The sequence below is a fragment of the Haliotis rufescens genome, unplaced genomic scaffold (assembly GCF_023055435.1).
Source record: "Haliotis rufescens isolate VD_foot unplaced genomic scaffold, xgHalRufe1.0.p SCAF_1, whole genome shotgun sequence".
NCBI lineage: Eukaryota > Metazoa > Mollusca > Gastropoda > Lepetellida > Haliotidae > Haliotis > Haliotis rufescens.
In genome coordinates this window covers 3,083,510-3,110,423 of record NW_025963779.1, presented here as the reverse complement: position 1 = coordinate 3,110,423, position 26,914 = coordinate 3,083,510, and the positions used below count along the sequence as shown (strand labels likewise).

Sequence of the window (26,914 nt, the reverse complement as noted above, 5' to 3'; positions counted from 1 at the left end):
GCTCATGTACACAATTCCGTATATATGCTAGGCCAAGTTACGAACATGGTGTGCTAAACAGAAAAGGAAGGCTCCCGTCAAGATGGCTGCGTTCATGTAGACGATGCTTTTATGTTGTGTAACATTACAATCTACTTTAGGACACGTTATTAGATAACTATAAGATGGCAGGTCGGGGGAGAGGAAGGGGCAGGGGGATGTCCTTTAATATCGAAGCACTGGGGTTTGGACGAGGCGAAACACTTCCCGGAGCAGTACAACAACCACCACCACTGTTTCCAGTGAGTTTCGTCAGATTCGTCTCTATATAGCTAGCATTCACTTGAATAAAAGGGTGCTAAGTCACCTGCCAAATTGATTTGGTCAAAATGCCCTTGGCAGGGCCGGGCGCAACTTATTGATTTCTGTTCCCCTTTCCGATCAAGTACCACTAAACGATATCCGTGAAGATCCGGGGTAGAATAGGTCTTCGGCAACCCATGCTTGCCGTAAAAGGCGAATATGCTTGCCGTAAGAGGCGACTAACGGGATCATGTAGTCAGGCTCGCTGACTTGGTTGATCCATGTCATCGTATCCCAATTGCGTGGATCGATGTCCAGGATATTAATCACTGGACTGTCTGGTCCAAACTTGATTATTTACAGATCGCTGTCATATAGCTGGAATATTGCTGAGTGTGGCGTTAAACAACAAACAAACAAACCACTTTATGATCACACGTTACAGGCCCTCATATCTAATTGAATAAAAAGCGTTGAATGGGTTTAAAGTAAAGGTGTATTTGTAGCATAGCTTTCGCATTTGAACCAAATGCATTTACTATGTGAACGAAAAGAAACTATCGGATTTGACAGCGGTTGGTTGTGGAATAGGTGCACAGCTGCCATGGTAAACTAAGTCAAATCTAGCTGGATACCTTCGGGTGTATCTACTGATCGCAGTTAATTGACACCTTTTCTGGAAAAAGAGTGTTCAAGAAATGGTGGCGATAAAGAAAGCTTTTCTTTTGACTCCCATCAAAATACATAGATAATGCATTCAAAGTCCTTTTTGCTGAAAAGGAATAATCTGTATCAAAGGGGAATTATATTTTTTATTCAATGCACATTAACTTCTTATCCATAATTACATTCCCTGGAAACAAGTGTTAATTAAAGCACTTCCCTGTTTCTCTTCTCCGCTACTGTCAGCCATGTTTCATGTGCTAAGACGACAGTAAATGTTGTTGTAGTTCAGCAAAATGCAGAATTTAACGGATATTACCAAATGTGTCATTTGCCGATGCTTTCAGTACCAATAGCCGCTGTATGGTGATTCCAGTGTGAACCACTGTTACGACAATAGTTACTGCATTTATATCCTTCGCACTTTGTTACTATACACATGATATTGCTTACATTAGGTTTGATAATGCTTCTTTATATTCAAATAGATAGAGGGCTTGCGTTAGGGTTAGTGGCAAAACAATGCAGTTTACTGGATGCATCGCTGATTGGCTTATGTATCGCTTATTGGCTCAGGCTGACAGCTGTGGCTCTCGCTTCACATATGCGGGTGCTTCTTTGATCCTTAGGGTTATTTGTGTTGGGTTAGGGTAGGTTACCCCAAACTCTTATCCTTATCCTTTGGATCCCCTTTCAGATCATGCATCCCTTTACGATCATTAGGGTTAGGTACCCCTTCCGATCAAACACCTCTTCATAGCAGTAGGCACCTCTTGCTAGTCAAACACCCCTTCCTGATCTTTTAGGTTAGACACGCCTTTACAATCCTTGGGGTAAGTTGTGATGTAGGGTATGGGTTAGCTATCTCTTTTGACAAATTAATCCAGGAAACTCCATACAATTTGTATCAAGTGTCGAGTTTTGCGGACAAAATGGCTACTGTGCATAAAGGTAAAAAATCAGGTGTTGATGACTTGGCAAACATGCACTAATTATTTGTGATAGCGCCCATGGTCCCGTTACCAGTAAATTAAATTACCAGTTTTGTTTTAGGTGTGCAAACATTTTAGAAATCATTGTCATTTGTTCAGTAGTGTTCTCCAAATATGTTTTTATCTTTAAACTCAGATCAAAGTCCTAGATGCACCAACTCATCTAATAATGATAAGGCATTGTGACGACACATATTACACAGAGATATATCGGTAAATGAACTGAGAAGAGTCCATATCACCAGCTGTGTATCCAGGGCAAATTCTATATTAACAAGACAAAAAACGTTCTCACATTTTCAACTGTCCATCAACTCAACGATTTCAAGAAATCCAAAAAAGTTTGGGGCCTTCTAATAATTTTGGACTCAGTGTGTACTTATCTCTTTAATGTGACACAAACATTGGGATCTTTGTTTTTCTAAATGTGAAAAAAGAAAGAAGTGGATTATGGCTTGTCCCCCCCCAAAGTGTGTTTTTCTAGTTAAGAACGCGCCTTTGTTTGCGGTATTAATTATGGAATGCACGAAGACACGCAATAACTGCTCCCTTGTATCTGTACCTTTCTTTGACAAACTGTGCTTACAAGTGTCGATGTAATTACCATTTCTTAATTCAACAAGAAATATATTGTCTTTAGTTTCCGCAAGTTCTATAATTTGAGGATGATGACAAGTAGAGAGACTATTTATGACATGAAAACAATGTTGTTATTTTTATCAATATACCCCCAATACAACACAAGTGGTAATTGACTGTCAATCTCAATTTACTTGTTTTGCATGTGAATGTAGTGTTCTGAGTGTATCTGAGTCTTACACATGCTTGTATCGGAACCATCACCATGGGTTGTCATTATTCAATACGTTTGTGCATTTAGGTGCACTTTGGGCTGTCATGCTCTAGGCTTAAGGCAGAAAACAGTTTTGCAAAATGCTACTTAATCAGCAACGATTATAATGTCGACAGTGATTGCAGACCTACATTTAACAGACATTTGTCCAATCACTTTCAGCATTGGTCTGCACTGCCAGAAAAGACAATGAGCGATTGCTAAATTAATAATCTCATTAGTTTTCATAATTATTTTGACTATTTAAAACATATTCTTATGTTTATGTTTCTGTATATACATATATTCATACACACATACATCTGATTTTATTAATTTTCATTGCTAACATCAATGCACACAGAACTATTTGATGTTCATTTAGATAATTTAGACTTTTCTATACATTCACACTTATTCTTACACATATACTGAACCACAAAAGAAATGTCACCATGGATAGATATATGAGAAACCTTATTTGTCCAAACACTGTAAACATACTTTGAGACATATTAAAAAGATGAAACTTGGCAAAACTGATCATCAAGGTTGAAATTGAAGTGTCAAATGTTTTTAAAGTGAAACACAACACTAGTCTCTGAGAAAATGGCATCACAAGTCAGTATCTCGTGTGTCTGCCATTTGCATTGATGACTGCCGTGCAAAGTCAATACATGGAATGGATGAGGCGGTTGATGAAGGCCATAGACACTTGAGCCCACACTCTGAGGAATGCCTGACACAGTTCAGCTGCAGTTGTCGGCCTTGGTCGGACATCAGTCAGCCATCTTTGAATCTCGTCCCACAGGTGCTCAATGGGATTTAAATCAGGACTGAGGGCAGGCCACTGCATGGTTCTGATGCCATTCTGCTGGAGGAAGTCTCTTGTTGCTCTCGCAGTGTGGGCACGGGCGTTATCATGCTGAAACTCGTGGTTGCGGCGGCGAGCCAAATGAGGTATGGCATGTGGTCTCAAGACTTGATCAATGTACCAAGCTGCTGTGACACCATTGCCTCTCCCTGGAACGATGTTCTGGAAGACCACATGGCCGACCCTCTGTGTAAGACCAATTCCACCCCACACCATGATGCTCGGATCACCCCACAAGTCTTTCTCAACAACACAAGCATCCGAATGACGTTCCCCACGGCGTCGCCAGACTCTCTCTGTGCCATCTGCTGTTGAGATACAGTAACGGCTATTGTCTGAGAAGAGGACTCTTCTGCACTGCTGGTGGCACCAATGCTGGTGCTGTGTTGCCCACTGAAGACGGTCCCGGAGATGACGTGGTGTCAGAATGGGTCCACGGTGTGGCCTGTGACAGTGGAGGTGTCTGCTCATCAATCATTGACGCACAGTGTCCGCACTAATGTGTCGCTGGTGTGTCCCCATGGTCTGTCGAGCAGTTTCCGCAGCAGTAACAAAGCGATCTTGAAGATGCTGTCACACAATCTGACGATCCTGACGTCAGGTGGTGACCCTTGGTCTTCCACTATGTGGTCGGTGGTCTGGTATAGTTGCTGGAGCCTGTATATGGTCCTTACGTGGACTTGAAATGCATTGGCTACTTGTCGGGCAGTTTGTCCAACTTGCAATCGTCCAAGGGCTTGGTGTCGCTGATTTCTTGTCAATCTTGGCATGTGGTAGCAATTCAATAACGAATGAATGTTATCCGATCTGGGTGGATTTTTGTAGGGCAAGAAATAGGGGAATGCATGTGCATCGGGTTACCATGGCCGTTGCCGTGATGCGTTTGGGCGATTGGTTTTATTGTCATCTGCTTTGTTTTTTTATCATCAAATTTCATTTTTCCGGACCAGGTAATGTTAAATTTTAGAAACTTTGACAATAGTTACCCAGATATTTAAATGACAACTTTTCATGCAATGTTACTGGGGGTGATGTTTCTTTTGCGGTTCAGTATACATGTATAGAGAGTAGATTGTTCATGTGTTCTTGTCTCACAGAAATGTATTCCTAACATTGACCAGCGCCCTCAGCTGGATCATGCAGTCTGTGAACTCTCCCAGTCCTTGCCATCTTAGGTTATTCCATATCTACCTGCATTCTGTCAAAATTGTGTCAATATCTAATAATAATAAGTAATATGGCAAGTGCACCTAGATGTGCTGAAACAGACACAGAATCTTACCGATTCAGTAAAAACGTTCCTTATTGATGAGTCTTTTTTTAATAATGATAATTTCGATAATTAATCCTGAAGGGACTTCTCTTACTGTTGGAGTGTCTTCATAAGACACATTTGTTGGGATATGTAATCTGGTTAACCCTCTATGGGTATTCAGGATTAGAATACACCAACAAAGAATTCTTTAAACTATTTGATGAGTTATTTGTTGTCATTATTTAAAAAAAGAAGATGAAATTTTCCTGCCCCTGAAATAAATCTATACAAGAAATAAACACTTTGTTAGGGATGAACTTGTGTAAACAAAGTTATGTCCACAGTGTATGTTTCAGACTCATCTAGGTCAGGCTGACCCAGGATGTGGGCTGTCATTTACAGCTGTAACATACTATCGGTCAGTTAGGGGTCAAGACTGTGAGTCAGGTAGCCTTCATGCACCACTTAGCAAACATTCTTAAGACTTTATGTCAAGACGAGATCCAGTGTCGGTCAACTTTTGATAAATTATCTTGTACAGAATGATTTGTGACAAAATGCTCATAGAGAAGTCACTGATCAAGTTGTACAAGTAAATGTTCATGAAACAGCTGAGAAAAGGTTTGGAATGAAGAGTTGTTGCCCTGAAACACGGCTGTATTAGGGGTGGGGGTGAGGGAAGGGTGAAGGGATGGGATCTTGTGTCGACATTAGATATTATTTGAGCTACAGCTACAAAGGCAGATATTTTATTTTTTTTAAACTGTGAGCTTGAATTTTTAAATAGAAATTTCTGTTTTTTTCAACAGTCTTAAGCATCATTATTTTTTTCAAGAATTTGGGGGGCCAATTATCTTTTTTTTTATAAATTCCCAGCTGAGCTGGTCTAGATAACTCTCTTAATGTGTCACTCTGTTAGACTGTTGATGTGCAGGTAATATTGGTGTATAGATAACCTTTCTGCAAGTAAAATAGACTACACTACCGGGTACTTACTTTATGCTGTCAGCTTCTGAATGCAGATGGCAATGGTAAACGTCTCGCAACTGCTGTTGCTGATGTAGATGGTCAGCTGAGAGGTCAGTGTAATGGTGTGAGACCTGGACGCCCCTCTTTTCATGTACTCATTGTTGACCTGATCAGTGAAGCCTGTCTCACATACAGCCGATCACTTTGTAGGTATTAAATGTCTAGATACAGGCCGGAACATGGTAGAAACTGTATTTGTATGAGTTTGGAGGAGTTTGTATGACAACTAATTACATATGTGATGTATATTTCAGGATTTCAAGCATAATGGGTCGGTCTGGTTAAAATAAGTATCTATTTATTTTTCCTGTGTTTTTTTAGTTTAATGTGTGCACAGTGTTTGTACAAGCTATGTTTCTACCTCATGTACATTACACTGAATAGGAGCGCAATATGTGGGATTACAATACTTACACATTATTCAGTAATTCATTCATCATTTCACTGAAGCAAATCCTACTGTTTGTGATGTGTTCAAAATATTCTAATTTTATGATGATAAATGTGGTCACAGTTAAGTTGAATATCATAAATTACCAATAATTGTGTGTTGCTCAACTTGTTTTATTATCTGTTGCATACTGTTACCATGGTTACCCTGTATTGATGTTCTATTGATAATTATCTCTTTATTTAGCTCTGATGTTTCCAATGCTTACTTCTGACTAAAGTTGAAGGATATTTAACAACATAACAGCTGCAGATAATAAGCATTAGTTCACACTGTAAAATGTCAGGAGAATTTTGTGTATACAGTAAAGGTACATGTTTTGGCCTTAAACTCCTCGCTGCTGATGTGTGTTTGCAGAAATAGTAGAACACAGTCCCATCTCTGTCGGGTTATGTAAGCTACGTGTAGCTGGATAGTTGTGTAATGCAGGATTCCCTCCATGGACCATACAGCATCAGTGATGAAGCTCTTGTTGAAGTCATGAATGGTATACAAAGACCCATTGTTGTCACTGTACGGAGTTTGTTGTATCTGCACATTAGGGCATGGCACCTCCATGTTCTGTTAGCAACTGTTGAACTCCAAACAGCACCTACCACAAAAAAATCCTCACTGCCGTTTGTCTGGCTCATGCTGCAGTGAATGTAACCCGGCTTAGTTTACACTTCATGTTTATGAATCAGTCGGAGAGAAATACATTCAAAACACTGCTGCACTAGTGACCAGCTGTTGTTTTTCGCAGAGTCATGAATGAGTCATGCATATTCATATACTGTTGTCTGTCACATACCAGTGGCTGTCAAGAAATGGGCATCTGGAATTCCTCACAACATGTTGCTATGAGAATGCAGGAATAGGATGGGCTGATGTTATTCATTCTCTTTATGGAATGGTGTTTTAAAGGTTTGCCATAGGCGACAATTCTGGTAGATGCATTCTAGGCAGATCTGTTCCATTCAACTACTGGCCTGGTCTAATATTAGTCTCATTAAAATCATGTCTTAGTTCTCGCTGCTAAACAAAGACCTGAGGACATCCCATTATGGTCAAGTCCATGTTGCCGAACCTAGTTTCTACCCTTGCCACACCAAGGCTCTTTTCTTGGCTTGACCCTGATGCCACCTCGCGTAGATCACGAGTTGTGCCCCTTGTAATGAAATCCAATCAGATGGCAGTTGTTATCTTGTATAGCTTCACATAGATGGCGACTGCCATAGGCGACGACCAAGTCGATCAGACAACGAAAACATTCACAATTTCATCCCTGCCACAAAAACATAGGCAATTATTGGGGGGGTTTAAATGATGAAAATGACATATTCCAGCGGTAAATCACTTTCATACGAAGATGTGCCAGTTGTGGATGTTGATTTTGTGAGACGTTTTCTAATTGGACTGTCGATATGTGCGATACTCCAATCACAAGAAACCCGGCTTGATGTGGCAAGGATGGAAACAAGACTTTGACGAAAAGGCTAGTGGATGCTGTTGCCTCGGGAAGATGGGTGACGTCAGAATGATCTTTGATTCGACCAGTCAGAGGGTCGCTTGCCAGATCTGGAAAGTGACAATCGAACAATATAGTCATGCAACCTTGAAAAGGCTAACACGGGGTATTCCAAATGACAGTTACATTATGGGCTGTACGACTGATTCCGTCAAAATCATAGTCTGTTTCTCACTTCAGTGGGATTAACATGATACTGGAAGAGACTTCCATAGCCCGTAGGAAGTACTGACATACAATCTAGGTCATCCATTAGACATTCCAGAAAGTTCTTTTGTTCAGTTTTCAAATTTTGAATTGAGAACTTTGTCAAAATAATTTTCAAAGTGAAGTTTGGAATGGAAGTCGCTAGTTCGAAATAAGTGCTTGAGAAAGCTGCTTTCTGTTTGGCAAATGTTGACTTCTTGTTAGTAATTTCATTGGTCGGTAAAAGTTCGTGAAAGGCTGTTCTGACAAGACCTGCAATGGAATGTCCTAAGATCTTTCTTCAGTGGTCATGAGAACTAAGATCTCATTTTAAAGAAATTGGGTCTAATATCATTATTTTGCTCTCAAACAAAGTGAAAGTGAAATAAAAATAAAGTTTTCTTATTTTCAAATTCATTTCTGAATTTTCTGATTTTAATCAAATTCCCACCAAAAGGAAGATAACTCTCCTGAACTTTCAAGTGTTTGCTGCTCAAGACTTCACTTTCCCTAGTGCAATGGAGCCTAATGGTAGGACTGTTGGCTCCCCACATAGGCCTGTGTCTTGTGTCCTCTGCTCTGATATGGATGGAGCATCCCATAGAGCATCCAGGGTATATGTGAGGACAACCCTACCCTGTGTCTTGTGGATATCGAGTTGTCTGTTCTGACTTATTTCACATCAGTGTACCTGATAACACAGATACATGCTTGAGCTGTCAGCCTTTGGTTTGTCTTGAGTGGCCCAGTTGTTTTATAAATCTGCACAAAGGACAAGCTGGTCAGGTGCTATTGGCCCATAGGATCTGCATAATTTCAGAAATGAATAACGATTTTAGCAAATAGTTATGGAAGGTATCAGATATATTCATATGAAGGAGAATTCAACTCTGTTCATTTTAACACTTGCATATTTCAGGCTTGGGGCACAGACTTGCCCATGGTTAGATTTCTATGAAGATCATCCCTTTCACCTATGTACTTGATCATGTCAGAAGTCAAGAACTTGCAACGACAATAGACCTGGTTGTCAACATTTTGTCTGATAAGCGTCATACCAATATTCCAAGGTTTTCTGAAACTTTAAAGTTTTACATTTTGTGTTGGAAAAAATGGGCTCTTTTCCTTTTTCATCCTTTGGACATTACTTGCCAGAGAACAAGTGAACTGTTCTGGACTTCAGCCCCCAAGGCAATGACCTCTGACCTAATCTTTGACATAACATTTGACCATGCTGACGTTGGCCTTATGTAGCATGATTATTAGTCCAAGGGCTTATGGCAGTAGATCACAAAGAAAATTACTGATGCATTGTCATGTGTTTGTTCAGTCTGTGAACTAGAAGATGTTACAACACTAGATATATCTACTCTACACACAAATTACTGATGCGTTGTCATGTGTTTGTTCAGTCTGTGAACTAGAAGATCTTACAACACTAGATATATCTACTCTACACACCAATTACTGATGTGTTGTCATGGTTTCAGCCAGTCAATTACAAGGCGGTTCCCCTGGCAACAGGAGAGGACTATGACTACATGCAGGCGCTGAAGCAAGAGTTCCGCGGTGCCAGCCGCAAGTCACCATTCTTCCTCGACTTGATGGAGAAGAGGAAGGACATAGAGAGGTACTCGGACAAATACCAACTTGGGCAGCAGGACAACTGCTCGGGGTGGACACCAGGTGAGATGTGAGGGGACCACCCACTGCTTTGTACTTTACCTTACAGGAGCTATAGTGTCTAGTCAACCGCCATGATAATGTAACTGTGAGTTTTCCTTTTGCATAAGACCGCCTCCGTGGCCCGGAGAGTGGAAGGTTTAGGGGTCAATCCACAGCCTTGTCATACCAAAAGATGTTTAAAGATGGTACTTGCTGTTACCCTGTCTGGCACTTGGCATTAAGGGGCTGAAACAAGGACTGGTCGGCTTGGAGTTAGTATACTGTGTCTGAGTGGGGTATTCATATTAAACTGCGGCATGGTATCTCAGTGAGCTAGCACTATAAATAATAATCTTGGACGTGACGTTAAACCTAATTTCACCTCACCTCACCTCACCTCCTCTGTTGCATAAAGGGAGATAAGCTAAGTCAACCTGTTGGTGGAGTGATACTGTACCGGTATGCATCGATGAACAATTGATGACAACAGTGAACTGATAGGATGCCATGTAAGTAGATGTTGCTCTGCGGAAGGATTATCCTCCCCTGACTGTAATGTGAAATCCAGAGCCAACATAGATGAGAACGTAGACTGAAGATGTAACATGATAAAAAACAGAATAGCATGAAGGATACAAGGTGAGAACCTGGACCGGGAGATGACCTAGGACAGGAGAGAGCCGGTGTGTTAATTAGCTTCTGTACATACTGTACTAGATGTTGGCCTGTGTTTGTGTGGGAGATTCAACAGACGACGTAGTGATAACTGATAGTTATATCACAGTAGCCCCAGAAGATTGTCAGTGCACATACAGGGGTTATCTAGACCTGTTCAGAGGCAGATATTTGCCCCCAAACCTGCAACCCCCCAAATGTCAGTAAATACTCTCCACTGGGAATTAAAAACTTCCCAACTTTTGTTAATATAAACAAATGATAGACTTTGATGAGAGACTTGTATGTCACTGGCAACAGGACTAATAAGGAGGGTAAAGCATTAATGTTTAGTTGTACATTATTGGACTGAATGCAAATGTTGAAATGCCTTATTACTAAATCCCAAAACAGTCTTGGCCAAAAAAAGAATACAGTCCTCAGTAACCTTATTTAACCTTTGTGAATGTGACCCATATTCCTATATTCCTTCCTTTATGTATGAAAGCAGCATAATGTCGTATTCTTTCAGTTATTATGTATATCTGGAATGTCTCCTCTCTTGACATCTGCGTATACTTGGCACCTAGAACCGAAGTTATTATGTACGTAACGGTTATTACATAATGTCGATGAGAACTAGAACTGAAGTTATTATGTACGTAACGGTTATTACATAATGTCGATGAGAACTAGAACTGAAGTTATTATGTACGTAGCGGTTATTACATAATGTCGATGAGAACTAGAACTGAAGTTATTATGTACGTAACGGTTATTACATAATGTCGATGAGAACTAGAACTGAAGTTATTATGTACGTAGCGGTTATTACATAATGTCGATGAGAACTAGAACTGAAGTTATTATGTACGTAACGGTTATTACATAATGTCGATGAGAACTAGAACTGAAGTTATTATGTACGTAGCGGTTATTACATAATGTCGATGAGAACTAGAACTGAAGTTATTATGTACGTAACGGTTATTACATAATGTCGATGAGAACTAGAACTGAAGTTATTATGTACGTAACGGTTATTACATTATGTCGATGATAACTAGAACTGAAGTTATTATGTACGTAACGGTTATTACATAATGTCAATGATAACTAGAACTGAAGTTATTATGTACGTAACGGTTATTACATAATGTCGATGAGAACTAGAACTGAAGTTATTATGTACGTAACGGTTATTACATAATGTCGATGAGAACTAGAACTGAAGTTATTATGTACGTAACGGTTATTACATAATGTCAATGAGAACTAGAACCGAAGTTATTATGTACGTAACGGTTATTACATAATGTCAATGAGAACTAGAACCGAAGTTATTATGTACGTAACGGTTATTACATAATGTCGATGAGAACTAGAACCGAAGTTATTATGTACGTAACGGTTATAACATAATGTCAATGAGAACTACAACTGACAGTTATTAAATGATGACAGTGGGAACTAGAACTGATGGTTATTAAATAACCGGGTTGGTCAACTAGAACTGACAGTTATTAAATGACAAAAGTGGGGAACTAGAACCGACAGTTATTACATGACGACAGTGGGAACTAGAACTTATGGTTAATAAATGACGACAGTGGGAACTAGAACTAATGGTTAATAAATGACGACAGTGGGAACTAGAACTGACGGTTATTAAATGACAAAGGTGGAGAACTACCGGTAGTGGTTGTATTATTTCTGTACATGTTTGACTCCCCACATGGGTAAGCTGTATGAGGACTTTTCTTGTGTCCCTTGCTATGATATATGGTAAATATTGCTGATAGGGATGTAAAGCTGTACCTACTCACACACTCACTCACTGTTTGGGAACAGACTGGCGCAGGTTGCCAGGGGAACTGAAGATTAAGACCAAGAGACCTCATTCTGCCAGAAGCAATGCTAAGCCCAACTTGAAGAAGGCAAAACTGAAGAGTGAAGTGGACATTGACAAGACATTGGAGGTACGGTCTGTTATGTCTACACAGAAGGGGTTTCATGATAAATGCTCCTTGTCTTCATAGACTGCTAGGAAAAACAGGTTGTTAACATGGGAAGACTGTGACAAGCTAACAGTTGGTCAAACACATCTCTAGAACCCCATGATTGTACTAGGAGAGGTTGAAAAGGGGATGAGGGGGCCACAATGACAGCCATGTATTGGGAGTACTACCAACTCTTAGCTGTGACCTGGGCTCAACCATCACAAGTCACTAAATATAAAAGTCCATGATGTGGTAACATTGGCCTTGACATTGCGAGGTGTTAATAATGACATGATGTAAGATGATCAGGGGATTATCGTTACACTATCTCGATTTCAGAAACTGGAAAAAATCCCGGATGCAGAAGAGGGGAACAAAGAAGAGAATGAGAGACAGAAAGAAGAAGACAGAGAGGAGGAAGAGGCCGAGGAGCTGTATGAGGAGGAGGAGCTGGAGGAGGTGTGTAGGGATGGGGGGTGACGGGGACAGTCTTGTCAGTGCTTGAAGGGGTGGATTGGGAGGGTGGTAGGGGTGCAGTCTGTCAGCCATGGAAGGGGTGGGATGGGGTGGCAGTCTATCAGTGCTGGAAGGGGTGGATGGGGAGGGTGGGGGGTAGGGGTGCAGTTTGTGAATTTTTTTGCAGTTTTAACATATACAATGTTCTTCAGGTCTTCTGATACATACAGTCAAAACTCAAAAAAAGAACAGTGGGTAGTATGCCCCTTGTCATCTGCAGGAACACATAATCCACAATTCCTTGTTGGTTTCCTTACTCTGTGTGAAATCTGAGTGACATCTGTGTGACATCTGTGTGACATCTGTGTGACACCTGTGTGACACCTGTGTGACACCTGGCTCCTGGTGCCTTGTAGACAAGAGGTTGTTTCAGAATCCTAATGCAATGTTGATCATTAAAGTTGAGCATTATATACACATGTGGAAAGATGCTGTGGGTATTTTACATCATGGAATCTGAGGCTGGTGTTATCTAGACATGTAAAGTTCATTACAAAATGATGGAAGCGATTGAAAAAAATTGAAGTCAAGGTCGGTGCAGTTTAGTGGCAGATTGCTCTGATTCTGCACATGAAGCTTAACAGAGTTATCTCCCTTGGTAAGTTCCAGCTCAAAGCTCCGCTCCTGTTTGTGGAGGTCCCTATACTGTCGCATCCACCAGTTAAAACTCCCCACTGATAGGTGACCATGCTTTGAGGTGAACTTGCAACCGACTGACTGTTAAGTTTACAAACAAGTGACTACTGTCGTGACGCCGAATACTCTTACCCGTGCTAAAATATTTTCTTTGTTTGTCAAGTTGAATTTCTGTATCATTAGAACTCTCATGTAATTGGTATGGTAAGAATGTAAGGGAGAAGTTGGTTGATTTTCCGTTCGTCTGCAATCTCGAACCAAACCGAGCAAACAAACAAAAAGGATAATTTATCTGGGAAATATGATCAGTCGTAAACCTTTTAAAAAATAACTGTATTGGCATTCCAAAAGACATGACCCCAAAAATAAACGTTACTATATTTGGGGTTAGAGGGCAAATTTGAAGATTCTTGTAATGGCCGTGCCCACACTGGAGGCTGCGATGTTACCGAGAGTGTAACGAAGGTGTTGCACACTGGGAGGGAGCTTGGTTCCAGCTCATCAGATTTGTACTTCCTCTTCTGCTTCAGCGATCATATTAACCATGTGATTCATAAGACTTACTTATTTCAGGAAACTGACTACAACCTGAACTACTTTGACAATGGTGAAGGCTACGGTGATGACGATGATGATGTGGACGAAGGACCCATTTATTGAGATGCAGGATAAATCTGTATGTGGAAGTGTTATGGCGCTGTGGTGACAAGTGCTGTGGTGACAAGTGCTGTGGTGACAAGCGCTGTGGTGACAAGAGCTGTGGTGACAAGTGCTGTAGTGAAAAGCGCTGTGGTGACAAGTGCTATGGTGACAAGTGGTGACAAGCGCTGTGGTGACAAGTGCTATGGTGACAAGCGCTGTGGTGACAAGTGCTGTGGTGACAAGCGCTGTGGTGACAAGTGCTATGGTGACAAGTGGTGACAAGCGCTGTGGTGACAAGTGCTGTGGTGACAAGTGCTGTGGTGACAAGCGCTGTGGTGACAAGTGCTATGGTGACAAGTACTATGGTGACAAGCGCTGTGGTGACAAGCGCTGTGGTGACAAGCGCAGTCCTAACAAGGCTGATGTTACTGTATCTGTAACCTGAATGACATAAGGGCTTCTTTGTGGAAAAAAGGATTTGACCGGACATTACTCAGCATAGAATGTGAAAAAGTGTGATTGATTTTGAGATGTGGTAAAGGATAACAGTTTCATACAAGAGAGGTGTGTCAGTGTGTGACTGGTAATTCACTCTGAGTAACCGATGGGCTTGCCGACGCAGAACACGTCTCCTTTACCCGGTGCTTGGTGTGTGACCGGGATGAGTGTGTGTCATCATACCCAACTATCAGGAATTGTTGTTCATGTGATGAGCTACTTTTGTGTCTGGGACAGACAGACAGGTCATTATCATAAAACATCATATTACTGACTATGAGCAACATTTAGTCACCAATTTCATTAAATCATCTGACAGTTCTGTATCACAAAAATAAAGTTGAACAGCCAGTTCCAAATGTAAACAATAATGTCCATGCCATTATTTTATGGATATTGTATACATCCTGCTATGACATCTACACCTGACATTTAGTTCCATTGAAGCTGGATCATTTCAAGCATCTGATTGGCTCAAGAACCCATGGATCCTTTAGTTAGATTGGATAGTCAAAGTTTGCTCACCTGAACACTTCACACAACTGTTGATGGAAGGCCAGCATTAGAAACTAACAGTTTTACTAACAGTTTTCGTCCACTAGTCCTTATAATGATAACATATAGCAAAACCCTTAAAAATGGCAATTTTCTACTGGTCCTTATGATACCTTTACCATTGGGCAGTTTGGCAAGGACTATAGGACTAGTGACAATTTCTAACCCTGAAGGGTTGTCCGTTCTTCACACAGATAGCATCGTATTGGAGTACACTATCTGACTTTGATGGGATTGATTCAGTCACGGGTTCATGGGATCAATTTGTCAGCCTTTGTTATTGATGTTTGCAAGTTGTTTTCAACCCCATCAGGATGTGGATTTATTTGAACTCAGACTCGACATCACGTACCAGATTTGATTGAGCTCTGACACCAGCTGTGTATTGCATGCATTGATTGCCACTGAATGTTACATTCATGTATGTGAATCGCTGCTATGTTGAAAACTGCTGACAAGCACTTTGGAGTGACTAGCAATGTGAAACATTATACTGCGTTCATCCTGTCTGTAACCCTGTGTGTGAGACACTTCGACCGTTCTGCAGGCAGAATGCAATCAATATGAAACATTTTCACTTTTTCCTGTGTTGTTATTTTTAATTAAAATCTTGATGAGTATGTCACGATTCACATTGTTGCTAACCAATCAAACATGGATATTTATTGAGTAAATGTTATGTGTGTAAACACCTACAATATCATGAATGTTTTATACATACCAGCTGGCCCAGCTAGCCTAGATGTTGTCTAGAATGAGTTCCTGTACATGGAGATTACTACAGCAGCGAGAAGCTAGCATGCATCATTTTTGGTCACAACACCTGTTGCTCAAACTATGCTTTACTGTTTGTTCTTTAATGCTGTACTCAGCACTATTCCAGCTATATAACGGCTGTCTGTAAATAATCAAGTCTGGACCAGACTATCCAGTGATTGATATCATGAGCATCGATCTACGCAATTGTGGATACCATGGCCCGACCATGTGGTCCCATTAGTTATCTCTTACAACAAGCATGGGCAGCTGGAGACCAATGATGACCCCGATCATCATGGGGCTGTTATTACTCTTTCCATCCTACTCATCAAGGGATCGATTCAGGGACTTGCTGCATCCATTTCCTACCCAGATACATCTCCATACAAGATTCAGAGGCCAATTTTCACAGCTTCATATCTGGGACTAAAGTCAAGCAGTCAACCTTAAGTCAAAATATTACAACTAAAAAAATGAAAATGAAATCAAGTTTTTCAAACCCAGTCTGGCGTTACTGGGTTGGGAAACAACTCGAGAATTTTACATCTACCCTTGCATAGAAAAATTAAAATGCTTTGACAGTAATAACAGCACATTACAAAACAAATTCTCCTTCTGGTTGATCTTGAATTAAAGTGATTCTTAAGCATGTTAAGGAAGTTTTGTAGCAAATTGGACATTGTCTGACAAATCCATAATGTTTCTGTCTAGGACAGTAACACCTGTCACTTGCATGACACAAAAAACAATACACAACAAAGCAGTCCATTGGCAACCTGATTAATTTATTCATTATTTCTTGATTATTTACAAACTGTTTTCCATTACACATAACATTTCATCCATTAGTTTTCGATGTAAGCATTGAGTAAAGTATTGAATATGTCAACTCCTATGTACACTTTGTAAATAATACAGTTGTGACAAGTGAAAGATTTGTAATGTATGTACAGTTACACAAGCAGCATGAATATTTAAACAGTACACCACATCCCCCTGCTGCATCATGTGCGACTGTATCACAAGATCTATAGACAAGGACATTTAACCATCACCTGAATGTGATGAGGCTGTTTGCAACCATGGACCAGCTCATGCAAGAGGTCGACATATTAGCTACACAGGATCATTGAGAAGACAAACAGAAAAGTGTCAAAACAAAAGTAATATTACCTTTATATAACTAAGATACTGTTAGATGTAACTGTATGACAGCTTGTCAGCTTAATGTGTAAAACTTAAACCAACAATGTGTACCACTTTGATGGAACCATGAGCTCGAGTTTGGCTCTGACAGACCAACTATCATAACTGGGTCCAAACTTGGACTTCAACCTTTGACAACTAGGGGGGACAACTCAGCATGGAGCAGTGTATCACTGGGTAGCCTTGTAACAATAGGAACGTTGGCATTGATAGGCTTTTTTTTACAAATATGGTGAAAAATTAAGTCGTTACTTTTAATTTAGGAGATAATTTAGCTTTGCATACAAGGCAATATGATGGGTTTTATTAAATGGTTTGGTTTTCAGGGAAATAATAGTCACCTTTGTAAAACCAAAAGATCAGGGCTATCCTGGTACATGATTATATGAACTGGGATATTTCAGTTCAAATATGAGAATGTTGCTGACATTTGTGGGTGATCCGGAGACATATGGGCCTTGACGGAAACCCAGATAAATTCCTATGAACAACAGCATAGTAAGATTTAGCAATGTCTTCACAATGAAATTTGATGACATCATTTCTGAGCAGGACTCCAATACAGTATTAATTTCATGTACTGAGTGTCCCACTAACCATGGATTGTGCTCAGCTGTTATCTCAGCGCGTCTCGCTATCTTTATGACATAGTTTATTGATCTTTGAAGAGATTGACACACATATCAGTACAAGTGCTGCAAATAAAAATATCCTGTTGGAATGAACAAGGACCTCGACACAATTTCAGAAAAAAATATCTCTGAACCTCTAACAGGTTACTGATAATAGATAATAATGGCATTAATAGAGTATAAAACTACCATTACCTAGTGAATTATATACTGTGTGGGTGGAAACGGAAAAAAGAACAAATTGATTGAGCTAACATTTTGGTATCTATTGGAATTGGATAGTCAACAGGTAAGGTGAGCTTGGCATGTACCGGTAGCGTCAACAGCTGTGGACACCAGCATATGGTGTGTGAAGTTAAGCATTTTCCACATTGGCTGTGACAGGAGGTGGTGTGATGCTATACACTTGAGATAACCTTATTAATACATTACTAGGCAGGACTAAATAATGTATGCTATGGTAATATACCACCAAGCATGTCCAGACCTTGATCATCGGTAATACAGCACCAGGCAAGTCTAGTACAGAACACCCTTTGTAATACAGCACCAGGCAAGTCTAGTACATAACACCCTTGGTAATATAGCACCAGGCAAGTCTAGTACATAAAACCCTTGGTAATCTAGCACCAGGCAAGTCTAGTACATAATACCCTTGGTAATACAGCACCAGGCAAGTCTAGTACATAACACCTTTGGTAATACAGCACCAGGCAAGTCTAGTACATAATACCCTTGGTAATACAGCACCAAGCAAGTCTAGTACATAACACCCTTGGTAATACAGCACCAGGCAAGTCTAGTACAGAACACCCTTGGTAATACAGCACCAGGCAAGTCTAGTACATAACACCCTTGGTAATACAGCACCAGGCAAGTCTAGTACATAATACCCTTGGTAATACAGCACCAAGCAAGTCTAGTACATAACACCCTTGGTAATACAGCACCAGGCAAGTCTAGTACATAATACCCTTGGTAATACAGCACCAGGCAAGTCTAGTACATAATACCCTTGGTAATACAGCACCAGGCAAGTCTAGTACATAACACCCTTGGTAATACAGCACCAGGAAAGTCTAGTACATAACACCCTTGGTAATACAGCACCAAGCAAGTCTAGTACATAATACCCTTGGTAATACAGCACCAGGCAAGTCTAGTACATAATACCCTTGGTAATACAGCACCAGGCAAGTCTAGTACATAACACCCTTGGTAATACAGCACCAAGCAAGTCTAGTACATAAAACCCTTGGTAATACAGCACCAAGCAAGTCTAGTACATAACACCCTTGGTAATACAGCACCAGGCAAGTCTAGTGCATAACACCCTTGGTAATATAGCACCAGGCAAGTCTAGATGGTGATGTCAGCTTCCATTGTCAAACATCAGGCACATTTTATCTCCTTATAAAGCAGCTAATACCACATTACGGATATTCACCTTGTACAGGCGTAGATTAGCACTAATCTTGTCACTACACCTATGAAGACAAACAAAAGGTATAAGCATACAAAAGTTACTTTGATGGATACTAAGTACTTTCTCCTGGTCCGACAGATACTGCAAGTTTCTCAGAAGATACACACTGTGTTGTTTAGCTTTATGGTTGTTAATGAGTATTTAATGCCCAGAAGTTTGTTTTTGTGGTATTAAATGTTCCCAGTCTTCCTGGCACTTGCTATCAATAATATAAAAGGACACAGAGACTTCGACACACGTGTCTGTCAGATACCATTCATCTTACGACTTGTAAGATATATCGTAAATGACATGCATATGTGCAGTAAGGCGTTTTTTACGCACTCTAAAATCCATTTTAGCATCAAATTGTTTCATATTTTGTCTATCCTCATGATCGCAGTGGCGCACATCACGCAAAAGTCATAAGTGTCGTCATCCAGCTTACTGCTAACAACTCACACCTAGTGTGACCCTGCAAAAACATTTTTTTACGAACATTACAAAACCAAAATGCTTCGTGACAGACATAGGTGAATTCCACTGAAGCACAAGAAATCTGTCAGTGGATTACAACCAGGAAAGAGGTCAATCATAATCTGACCTTAGGTCATCACCATGGAGTAGCCAATCACAGACCTGGGAATCCATCTTACACGTTTGATACCAGTTATATCAAATGGGTTTCTCACCCATGGGCGTGTAAGAAACTTTCTTATTTAATGCTTGACAGAACAAGTTAGCTTGGGTAGGTCGAAATAATAAACATGAACTTGTGTAACTGAATATTTTATTTGGTATAACATTATGTGAGTGGTACTTGATGAAGTCACCTGGTCGTGCACCTTGAGTGAGACAGTCGACCAGGATCTGGACACACACAAAGTTTGTTCAACCCAACCTAAATATAGTTGTGTTCGCTACCTCTCACACATACACACACACATTTGGACATCGCTTCCACACACACTTGGTTTAAACTGACCACTGCTTGGTACAACTGCATGTCCATAGTGACTTAAATGACATGTCCCTGACATCGTCTTGTCTGAAAACGAAGAAGCAATATTTACATGATGGATTCAGTATAATTCCTGTTACACACGACTACCGAGCCGCGATACCTGCCCTGGGTAACTAAGACTGACATGATAGACCAACAGAGCAGGGGCACTATTAAAGCAATCCCATTAGTTGTTGTGCAACTTTGAAAAACCATAATGTATTGAGGTAAAGCACTATCTTGATGAAATACCATGTAGTGATAATCTATCTTTCCTGGCATTTCAAAAGTTTGGGTCAAATATGATGAATGTATGTAATACAGCAGTAGAAATGGTAAAACCTGTAGAATAGCACTATCTTTGTGTTCATAAAAACTTGTAGAATAAACACTGTGTGATTGTATCACTGATATAGCCATACATAAAGCAACCTACAGGATGCTTACACAACAATGCAGAAATGACATGATTACCTAAAAGTCTTGAGACAAAATGGACAAAAGGTCAATCAGACTGCAAGCATATTCAAAATGTTTAAAAAAAACCCCACAAATACATGGATAAGCATTATATATATGTCATCAAGATGTCATTAGTATTTTCCTTCACATGATTAACATGCTGACCACAAGCCAGGCAAGATCTTGGTGTTTATGTATGGACTCAGCAAATACAAGACTGAAAGAAACAATACAAGATGCAGGCTTTGGATTAGTGGCTAAGGTCACAGATTGTATCCAATATATTTAGCACAGATGTAGATGCTGGTTAGTTTACCACTCCCTGTCATGTCTAGACTACTGTCATTGACAAGCAGGTCCCTTGTGGGCATCCCTGGTTAGAACAGGTCCCCAGCAACCTATGCTGGTCGTAAGAGAGGACCAAAAGGATCAGGTGGTCATGCTTGGTGACTTGGTTGGTGGTGCGTGGATCGTTGTACATAATATTGATTGTGGCATTCAAAACAAAACACATACACAAGCAGGTAGATGATTCCCCTTGTCAGCATGCTGACTGAGAATGGTGCTCAACAGTCTCCCTACAAGCAGCAAAACAGTGGCGGTTGCCATGAGATGGGGCTGTGTTCCTACTGCAGGCACAATGGCGGCATTGATGAAGTAGGGGATGTGGAACACTGCCGGGCCGGGGACTATGTCCAGGAGGTGATGGTGCTACATGCTGTGTTGCGGATATGGTGTGGCAGTATCATCATCTGGCACGTCACTGCCACCTGGTTCAACTGTCCTGTCTTGTTACCCGAATATATAAGCGATTCTTTATCAACTATGAAATCCTATAAACAACCTGTGAAAAACAACTCCAACCTACTTCGTACTAGCCTTTGTAATATCATCAGCATCGTTTTTCATTTCTCAAACATGCCACATATATGAATCAGGGAGTCGTTTTTAATGCTGCTTTGAACAGTATTTCAGTTATATCACAGCATGTCAGCTTTACATGGAGGAAAGACCAAACAGATTCAAATCCAAGACATTTACCACTTTAGCGAATCTCACAAGCATGGGCATTGTGCTGACAGATCAACAATCACGGAGAATCTGGGATCCGAACCTATGATAATAGTAGCATCTTGGCAAGACACAGGTATGCAAATCTGCATAGCGAACTGTGACACCATAGATGACTGGGCCAGCTGTGACCACACTACAAACATGACGTCTGATCACTAATGTTGAAACATGTTTCTCTAAACTTTCTCTCAAGAAGTTAAAGGCACAGACTGCTGAATACAGCTATCAAGCATTTCATAGAGGTGTAAATTATCAAAGAAAAAACAATCTTAAAATATATACAACATATAGAAGAGAATGACTTTACATAAGATGGAGTCTATGCAATGTTCAGTCTTATGATGACCTTTAAATTACACGATGATAATGCTTCAGTGTTCAAAAATATGGGCAATCCTTGGGTCCTCAAGCATGAGGTTATCTGCTATTGTTATTAATCTAAGGACCCCTTAAATGTTTTATTATTTACATTACAGTAATGACAAGGGTGCCAGGATTTCACTCCTAATCTTAAACACTGATTCTTCATCATGGCTGTCGTGATATGACAGTTCTTTTAAAACACTTGCACACACAAACTGAAATGAACTCACCACTTCCATATATACAGATTTGTTTTTCTTCAGTAATTGATATTAAACTTTCACCATCCCATATCACAATATCGGGTAGTATACAGTGTAGACATAGAGAAACATATGTACATGATAAACAGCAGAAGTTGTAGAACCACCCACTTTGTCAAAACCATGAAGTCCACAATAAATCATTACTTTTATCCCTCCTCACATCACTGTATTGTCCCTGGGGAACTAGCGATAAGGAACTGAAACTGTTCCTTTCTTTACATCATGAAATACACCTATATGTGGTCCTACCAAACACTCATGGATCATGACTCACACATTGACAGTTAATATATGGAGGCCTTGAACAGTTGGTTTAAAAACAAACATTCTTAAATAACACCTTTCACACTTTTGATAAAAAATCTAATCCTTAAATATTGTGGTCTAATGGAAGGACCTTGTGTCTACAACATTACCGAACGGGACAATAACTGTAGACAAGTGTGTACTTGATGTAGTAGGCTGGCGGACTCAGCAATGTCCTCCCAGGTATAGATGATACAAGACAGGAGACTACTCAGCCAGGCTAGGTGAAGCAATAGTTTGCTCACTATCAATCTCCATTCAGTTGGGATACAGACCCTGCACCTAGTCCCACCTTAGCTTCATTTTGATGCTGGTTTGGTTGACCATGTTGGTTAAAAACAGATGCTGTTTATTTATGATTTAATGAGTAGCAGACTACAGAATCACCAGGACTCATCTCAACTTATATTTCGCTAATACAATCGAAACGTCTTGTAGCATAATGAAGATATATTACCATGGATACGTGTGGATAGCTCACCATGCACATATGATCTTTGAGAAGACAGTTTGTCTGTCAAGGCCAGGAGACATATATTTTCTACATAACTGATCCTCCATCAGTATTATGCTAGCCAATATGGCAAACATAGATCTAGAAGTAAAAGGAAATTCTGTGGTTGACATTTTAAACAGCACAAAAAAGGAACATGTGTGTCTAGCCCAACTACTAACTACACATACATACCAGATTTCATTACATTTTGAGCTAAAATGGTTGAGTAATTGCCATGAACATGTTTTTCAGCATGGCTGCCATGTTTGTTTAAAAACAAGTTTCTCTAGATTTCTACAAGTCTTGGACTATGGTACAAGTGACCATATCTTACCCCTGTATCTTACTCATGCTAACGGTATCCTCCAGGAGAGGAGAATAATCAGGTGTTAGTTAGTTTCCCACTGCTCAAGTGCTTAGAAACACCAGTTCCTGCCCTGACAATAGTGAGTGAGTGAGATTTTACGCCGCTTTTAGCAATATTCAAGCAATATCACGGCGGGGGACACCAGAAATGGGCTTCACACATTGTACCCATGTCGGGAATCGAACCCGGGTCTTCGGCGTGATGAGCGAACGCTTTAACCACTAGGCTACCCGACCGCCCCTGCCCTGACAATAAGACATTTTCACTTTCCCAGTACGTGACATTTTGTCTTCTGCCTGCCTAATACTGGTCGGACATCATGGTTCTGACAAAGCTAATCCTAATCATTCATTCATCTTTGGCAAGATCAAGAAAACCCCTTAAAATGATACACAGTGCCCAATACAACAGGAATGACGATGCAGAGAACAATCACTGTTGCTATAATCGTGCGGTACGACATTCCACAGTCCGCGCCATTGTACGCCTGGGATTTCCTCCTTTCAAGAGGGTAGAATGTTTTGTTTGTCAGCACTGATATTACTTCATCAAGAGAGTTGCGGTCCCCTCGAGACTTTTTCATTTTAGACAAATCTTTATCCATGCTTTTGAGAAAATTCTCTGCTTCTCTGCTTTGGGAGTTTATATTATCTCGTATACTGAGTGTCCGGATGATCTTCATCTGTGTGTCAGGGTCACTGAGGTCGTGGGAGGACTCAGGATCGTCATAGTTCTCCAGAAGGGGGCCAGTTTCCTCCATGTAACTTGCACTGTTGAGTTCCGTAGAAAACGTTTCTCTGGGTTTTTTCTTCTTCTCCTCTTCAATAATTTCTGACAAGACTCCATATCTCCTGATAGGCACTTTTATTTTTCTCAGAGCATAGAAGTCTTGATCTCGGATTAAGTTATTAATTCTCTTCAACTCTGACACCTGGCAACACAAAAACACACAACACATGATGCAAACATGGCAAATTGACGATATCATTTTTGTTTGTTTGTTTGTTGTTAAACGCCACAGCAATATTCCAGCTATATGACGGCGGTCTGTAAATTATCAAGTCTGGACCAAACAGTGGAGTGATTGACATCATGAGCATCGATCCACGCAATTGTGATACCATGACATGCATCAACCAAGTATGCGAGCCTGACCAAATGATCCCGATAGTGGCTTCTTACGACCAGCATGGTCACCTGTTACTTCAAGCATGAGTTGCTGAAGACCTATTCTCTATCCGGATCTTCACAGGTCTGGACGATATGACAAAATGTATTGTTGAAACATTTGCATTACTCTTAAAAAACAGCTGTCCAATGATTTGTACATTCACTGAACTGCTAAGTCCATATTATAACAATAGTGATAAAAAAACAAACCCCCCAAAACCCAACACTTTTCAATATAAAATGAAATTTAGTGCTTAATAATGTAAACTAAAAAATGTTAAATAAGCTCCTAACATGCTTAATGAATACTTTTTGAAAAAAAAATGAAAATGTATGTGCAGCTTCCTTCTGGTCTCAGAGCTGACCGAATCTTCTCAAATTGTCTGGTTAGGTATCATGAGATACTGTTGTAATTTCTTTTCCTGTTCTGCTAGGCATTGTTTTATATGCATAGGTTAAGATAACTGTGTGTATTTGTCAGAGATAGCATTCATCTGTACACACATACTCTCCCAGATCTACTGGTGATTCAGTAGCGATACCTAATAATATATATGTCAAAGAATATTAATGCAATGATCAGAGGAAATTGTACCTGAAAATATATTTTTACCTGGACTAATATATTCCATAAACATGATAAAGGCAATATTGTGTATTTTAGCTACAGCCTTTACAATACATTTATGGCATTGTGAGTTGCATTGGTAAGGGTGGTGTGTTGTGGATGTTTTTTTTGTTTTGTTTGTTGTTCAATGTCGCACTCAACGATTTTCCAGCTGTATGATAACAATCGAGTCTGGACCAGACAATCCAGTATCATTCTTATATGACCTATTTTCAGGATACAGTACCAAATTCACCACATCCGTTATAGAGAACATGAATAATCATAAAGGTTAGTGAGCGCGTTTTGTTCCGTTTAGTGTACATAACAAGTACTGCGATACCCCGAGGTTGCAGGCTGGGGGCCAATTTAGGAATTAAACGCATGACTGGCTCCTGTCACAACTCAGTGTCCACATTGATAAGATTGAGAGTAGTGCAGCTTGACAGTGTTAGTGGAGTACCTGTCAAAGGCTTGAAAGAGGGACTAAGTCTGGAGCTGATTTCAAGACCAGTGTTAGATGCTGAATTAAGTTGAATTCGTGGAAATGATACTGTCTTTGTGTACTTTCAGTAATCTACAACAGCTGTAACTACTTGACTGACACATACAATTTCAGTTGTTTGAATTGATATATTTAAATTTAGGAAGCAGCAATTTGTGTTGTCCTTCATAGAAGTGAGTGAGTGAGTGAGTAGTTTGGTTTAACGCCCCTTTAAACAGTATTCCAGTTACATGTATATCATTCCAGTCAGCTTATTGTGGGAGGAAAGCCTAAAGTGATGCAGGTCTCAGACTTTTACTACGAGCATGGGTATGGAGTTGACAAACCTAGAAACATAAGTGATGCGAATCGGGATTCGAACCCCAAATCGTAGGTTTCTGGCATGCCCAATGGACGCAACTCTGCACAGCGAATTGTGGCGCCTTAAACGAGTGCGAAACTTGTGCCCCTCTTCATATAAACTGCACCATGGTCACAACAATACGGCACTGTCTAATTTCTTGCCTGGATATAGAACAAATTGAAACTCACTGGACAAGAATACTGTAGGGCAATTTTCTGCAGTGTATCCCCTTCACTAAGCTCCTTATCGAAGAATGAGGGTTCGCTTTCTGTGACCATTTCACGTGAAGGTTGTGACATTCCACGCCTCGATCTGATTTCTGACATTTCGAGTTCATACTCCTCCTCTTCATCCTGGACAACCGAGTCGTTCCCAAACACATAAACTCTCGAAGATTTGACATTTTGAATCTGGCCGGATGAGAACTGGTTGTCATTTTTCTTTGACAGCAGTGAATCCCGGCTGGCACCTCGAGTATACCCTCTACTCATAACAACGATTTTTTTCTTCCACAATGAGTGTCCAAAGACCAGACATGCTCCTTCTGTATTCAGGGACTGGATATTAGTCCATAAGTTTGACCATTGCAATCAGTCAACAACTTCTGAAGTTTCATCTCCACGTAGAGGAACTGCATGGCAAACAGGAAGTGC

At 40.3% G+C, this 26,914-nt stretch overlaps 2 protein-coding genes across 3 annotated transcripts; one reads left to right on the top strand and one right to left on the bottom strand.

Moving 5' to 3' along the window:
- The first annotated feature begins 51 nt into the window (after positions 1–51).
- Positions 52–15,819, top strand: LOC124147024 (DNA-directed RNA polymerase III subunit RPC7-like). Of its 2 annotated transcripts, none has more exons than XM_046517621.2 (5): positions 52–281; positions 9,562–9,757; positions 12,242–12,369; positions 12,730–12,849; positions 14,116–15,819. In XM_046517621.2, the coding sequence occupies exons 1-5, from the start codon at positions 165–167 to the stop codon at positions 14,200–14,202; spliced, it is 648 nt and encodes a 215-aa protein (XP_046373577.1). In that variant the 5' UTR covers positions 52–164; the 3' UTR covers positions 14,203–15,819. The 2 variants fall into 2 exon arrangements, with proteins under 2 accessions (XP_046373577.1, XP_048252165.1); XM_048396208.1 differs by lacking the exon at positions 52–281 and adding an exon at positions 6,847–6,865.
- Positions 15,820–16,760: 941 nt separating this feature from the next.
- On the bottom strand, positions 16,761–26,913 carry LOC124147023 (lysM and putative peptidoglycan-binding domain-containing protein 3-like). The gene is made up of 2 exons (XM_046517620.2): positions 26,450–26,913; positions 16,761–24,567 (listed from the first exon to the last, which is right to left on the bottom strand). Exons 1-2 carry the CDS (start codon positions 26,750–26,752, stop codon positions 24,004–24,006), a joined length of 867 nt encoding a protein of 288 aa, XP_046373576.1. The 5' UTR covers positions 26,753–26,913; the 3' UTR covers positions 16,761–24,003.
- Between the last annotated feature and the right edge of the window lies 1 nt (position 26,914).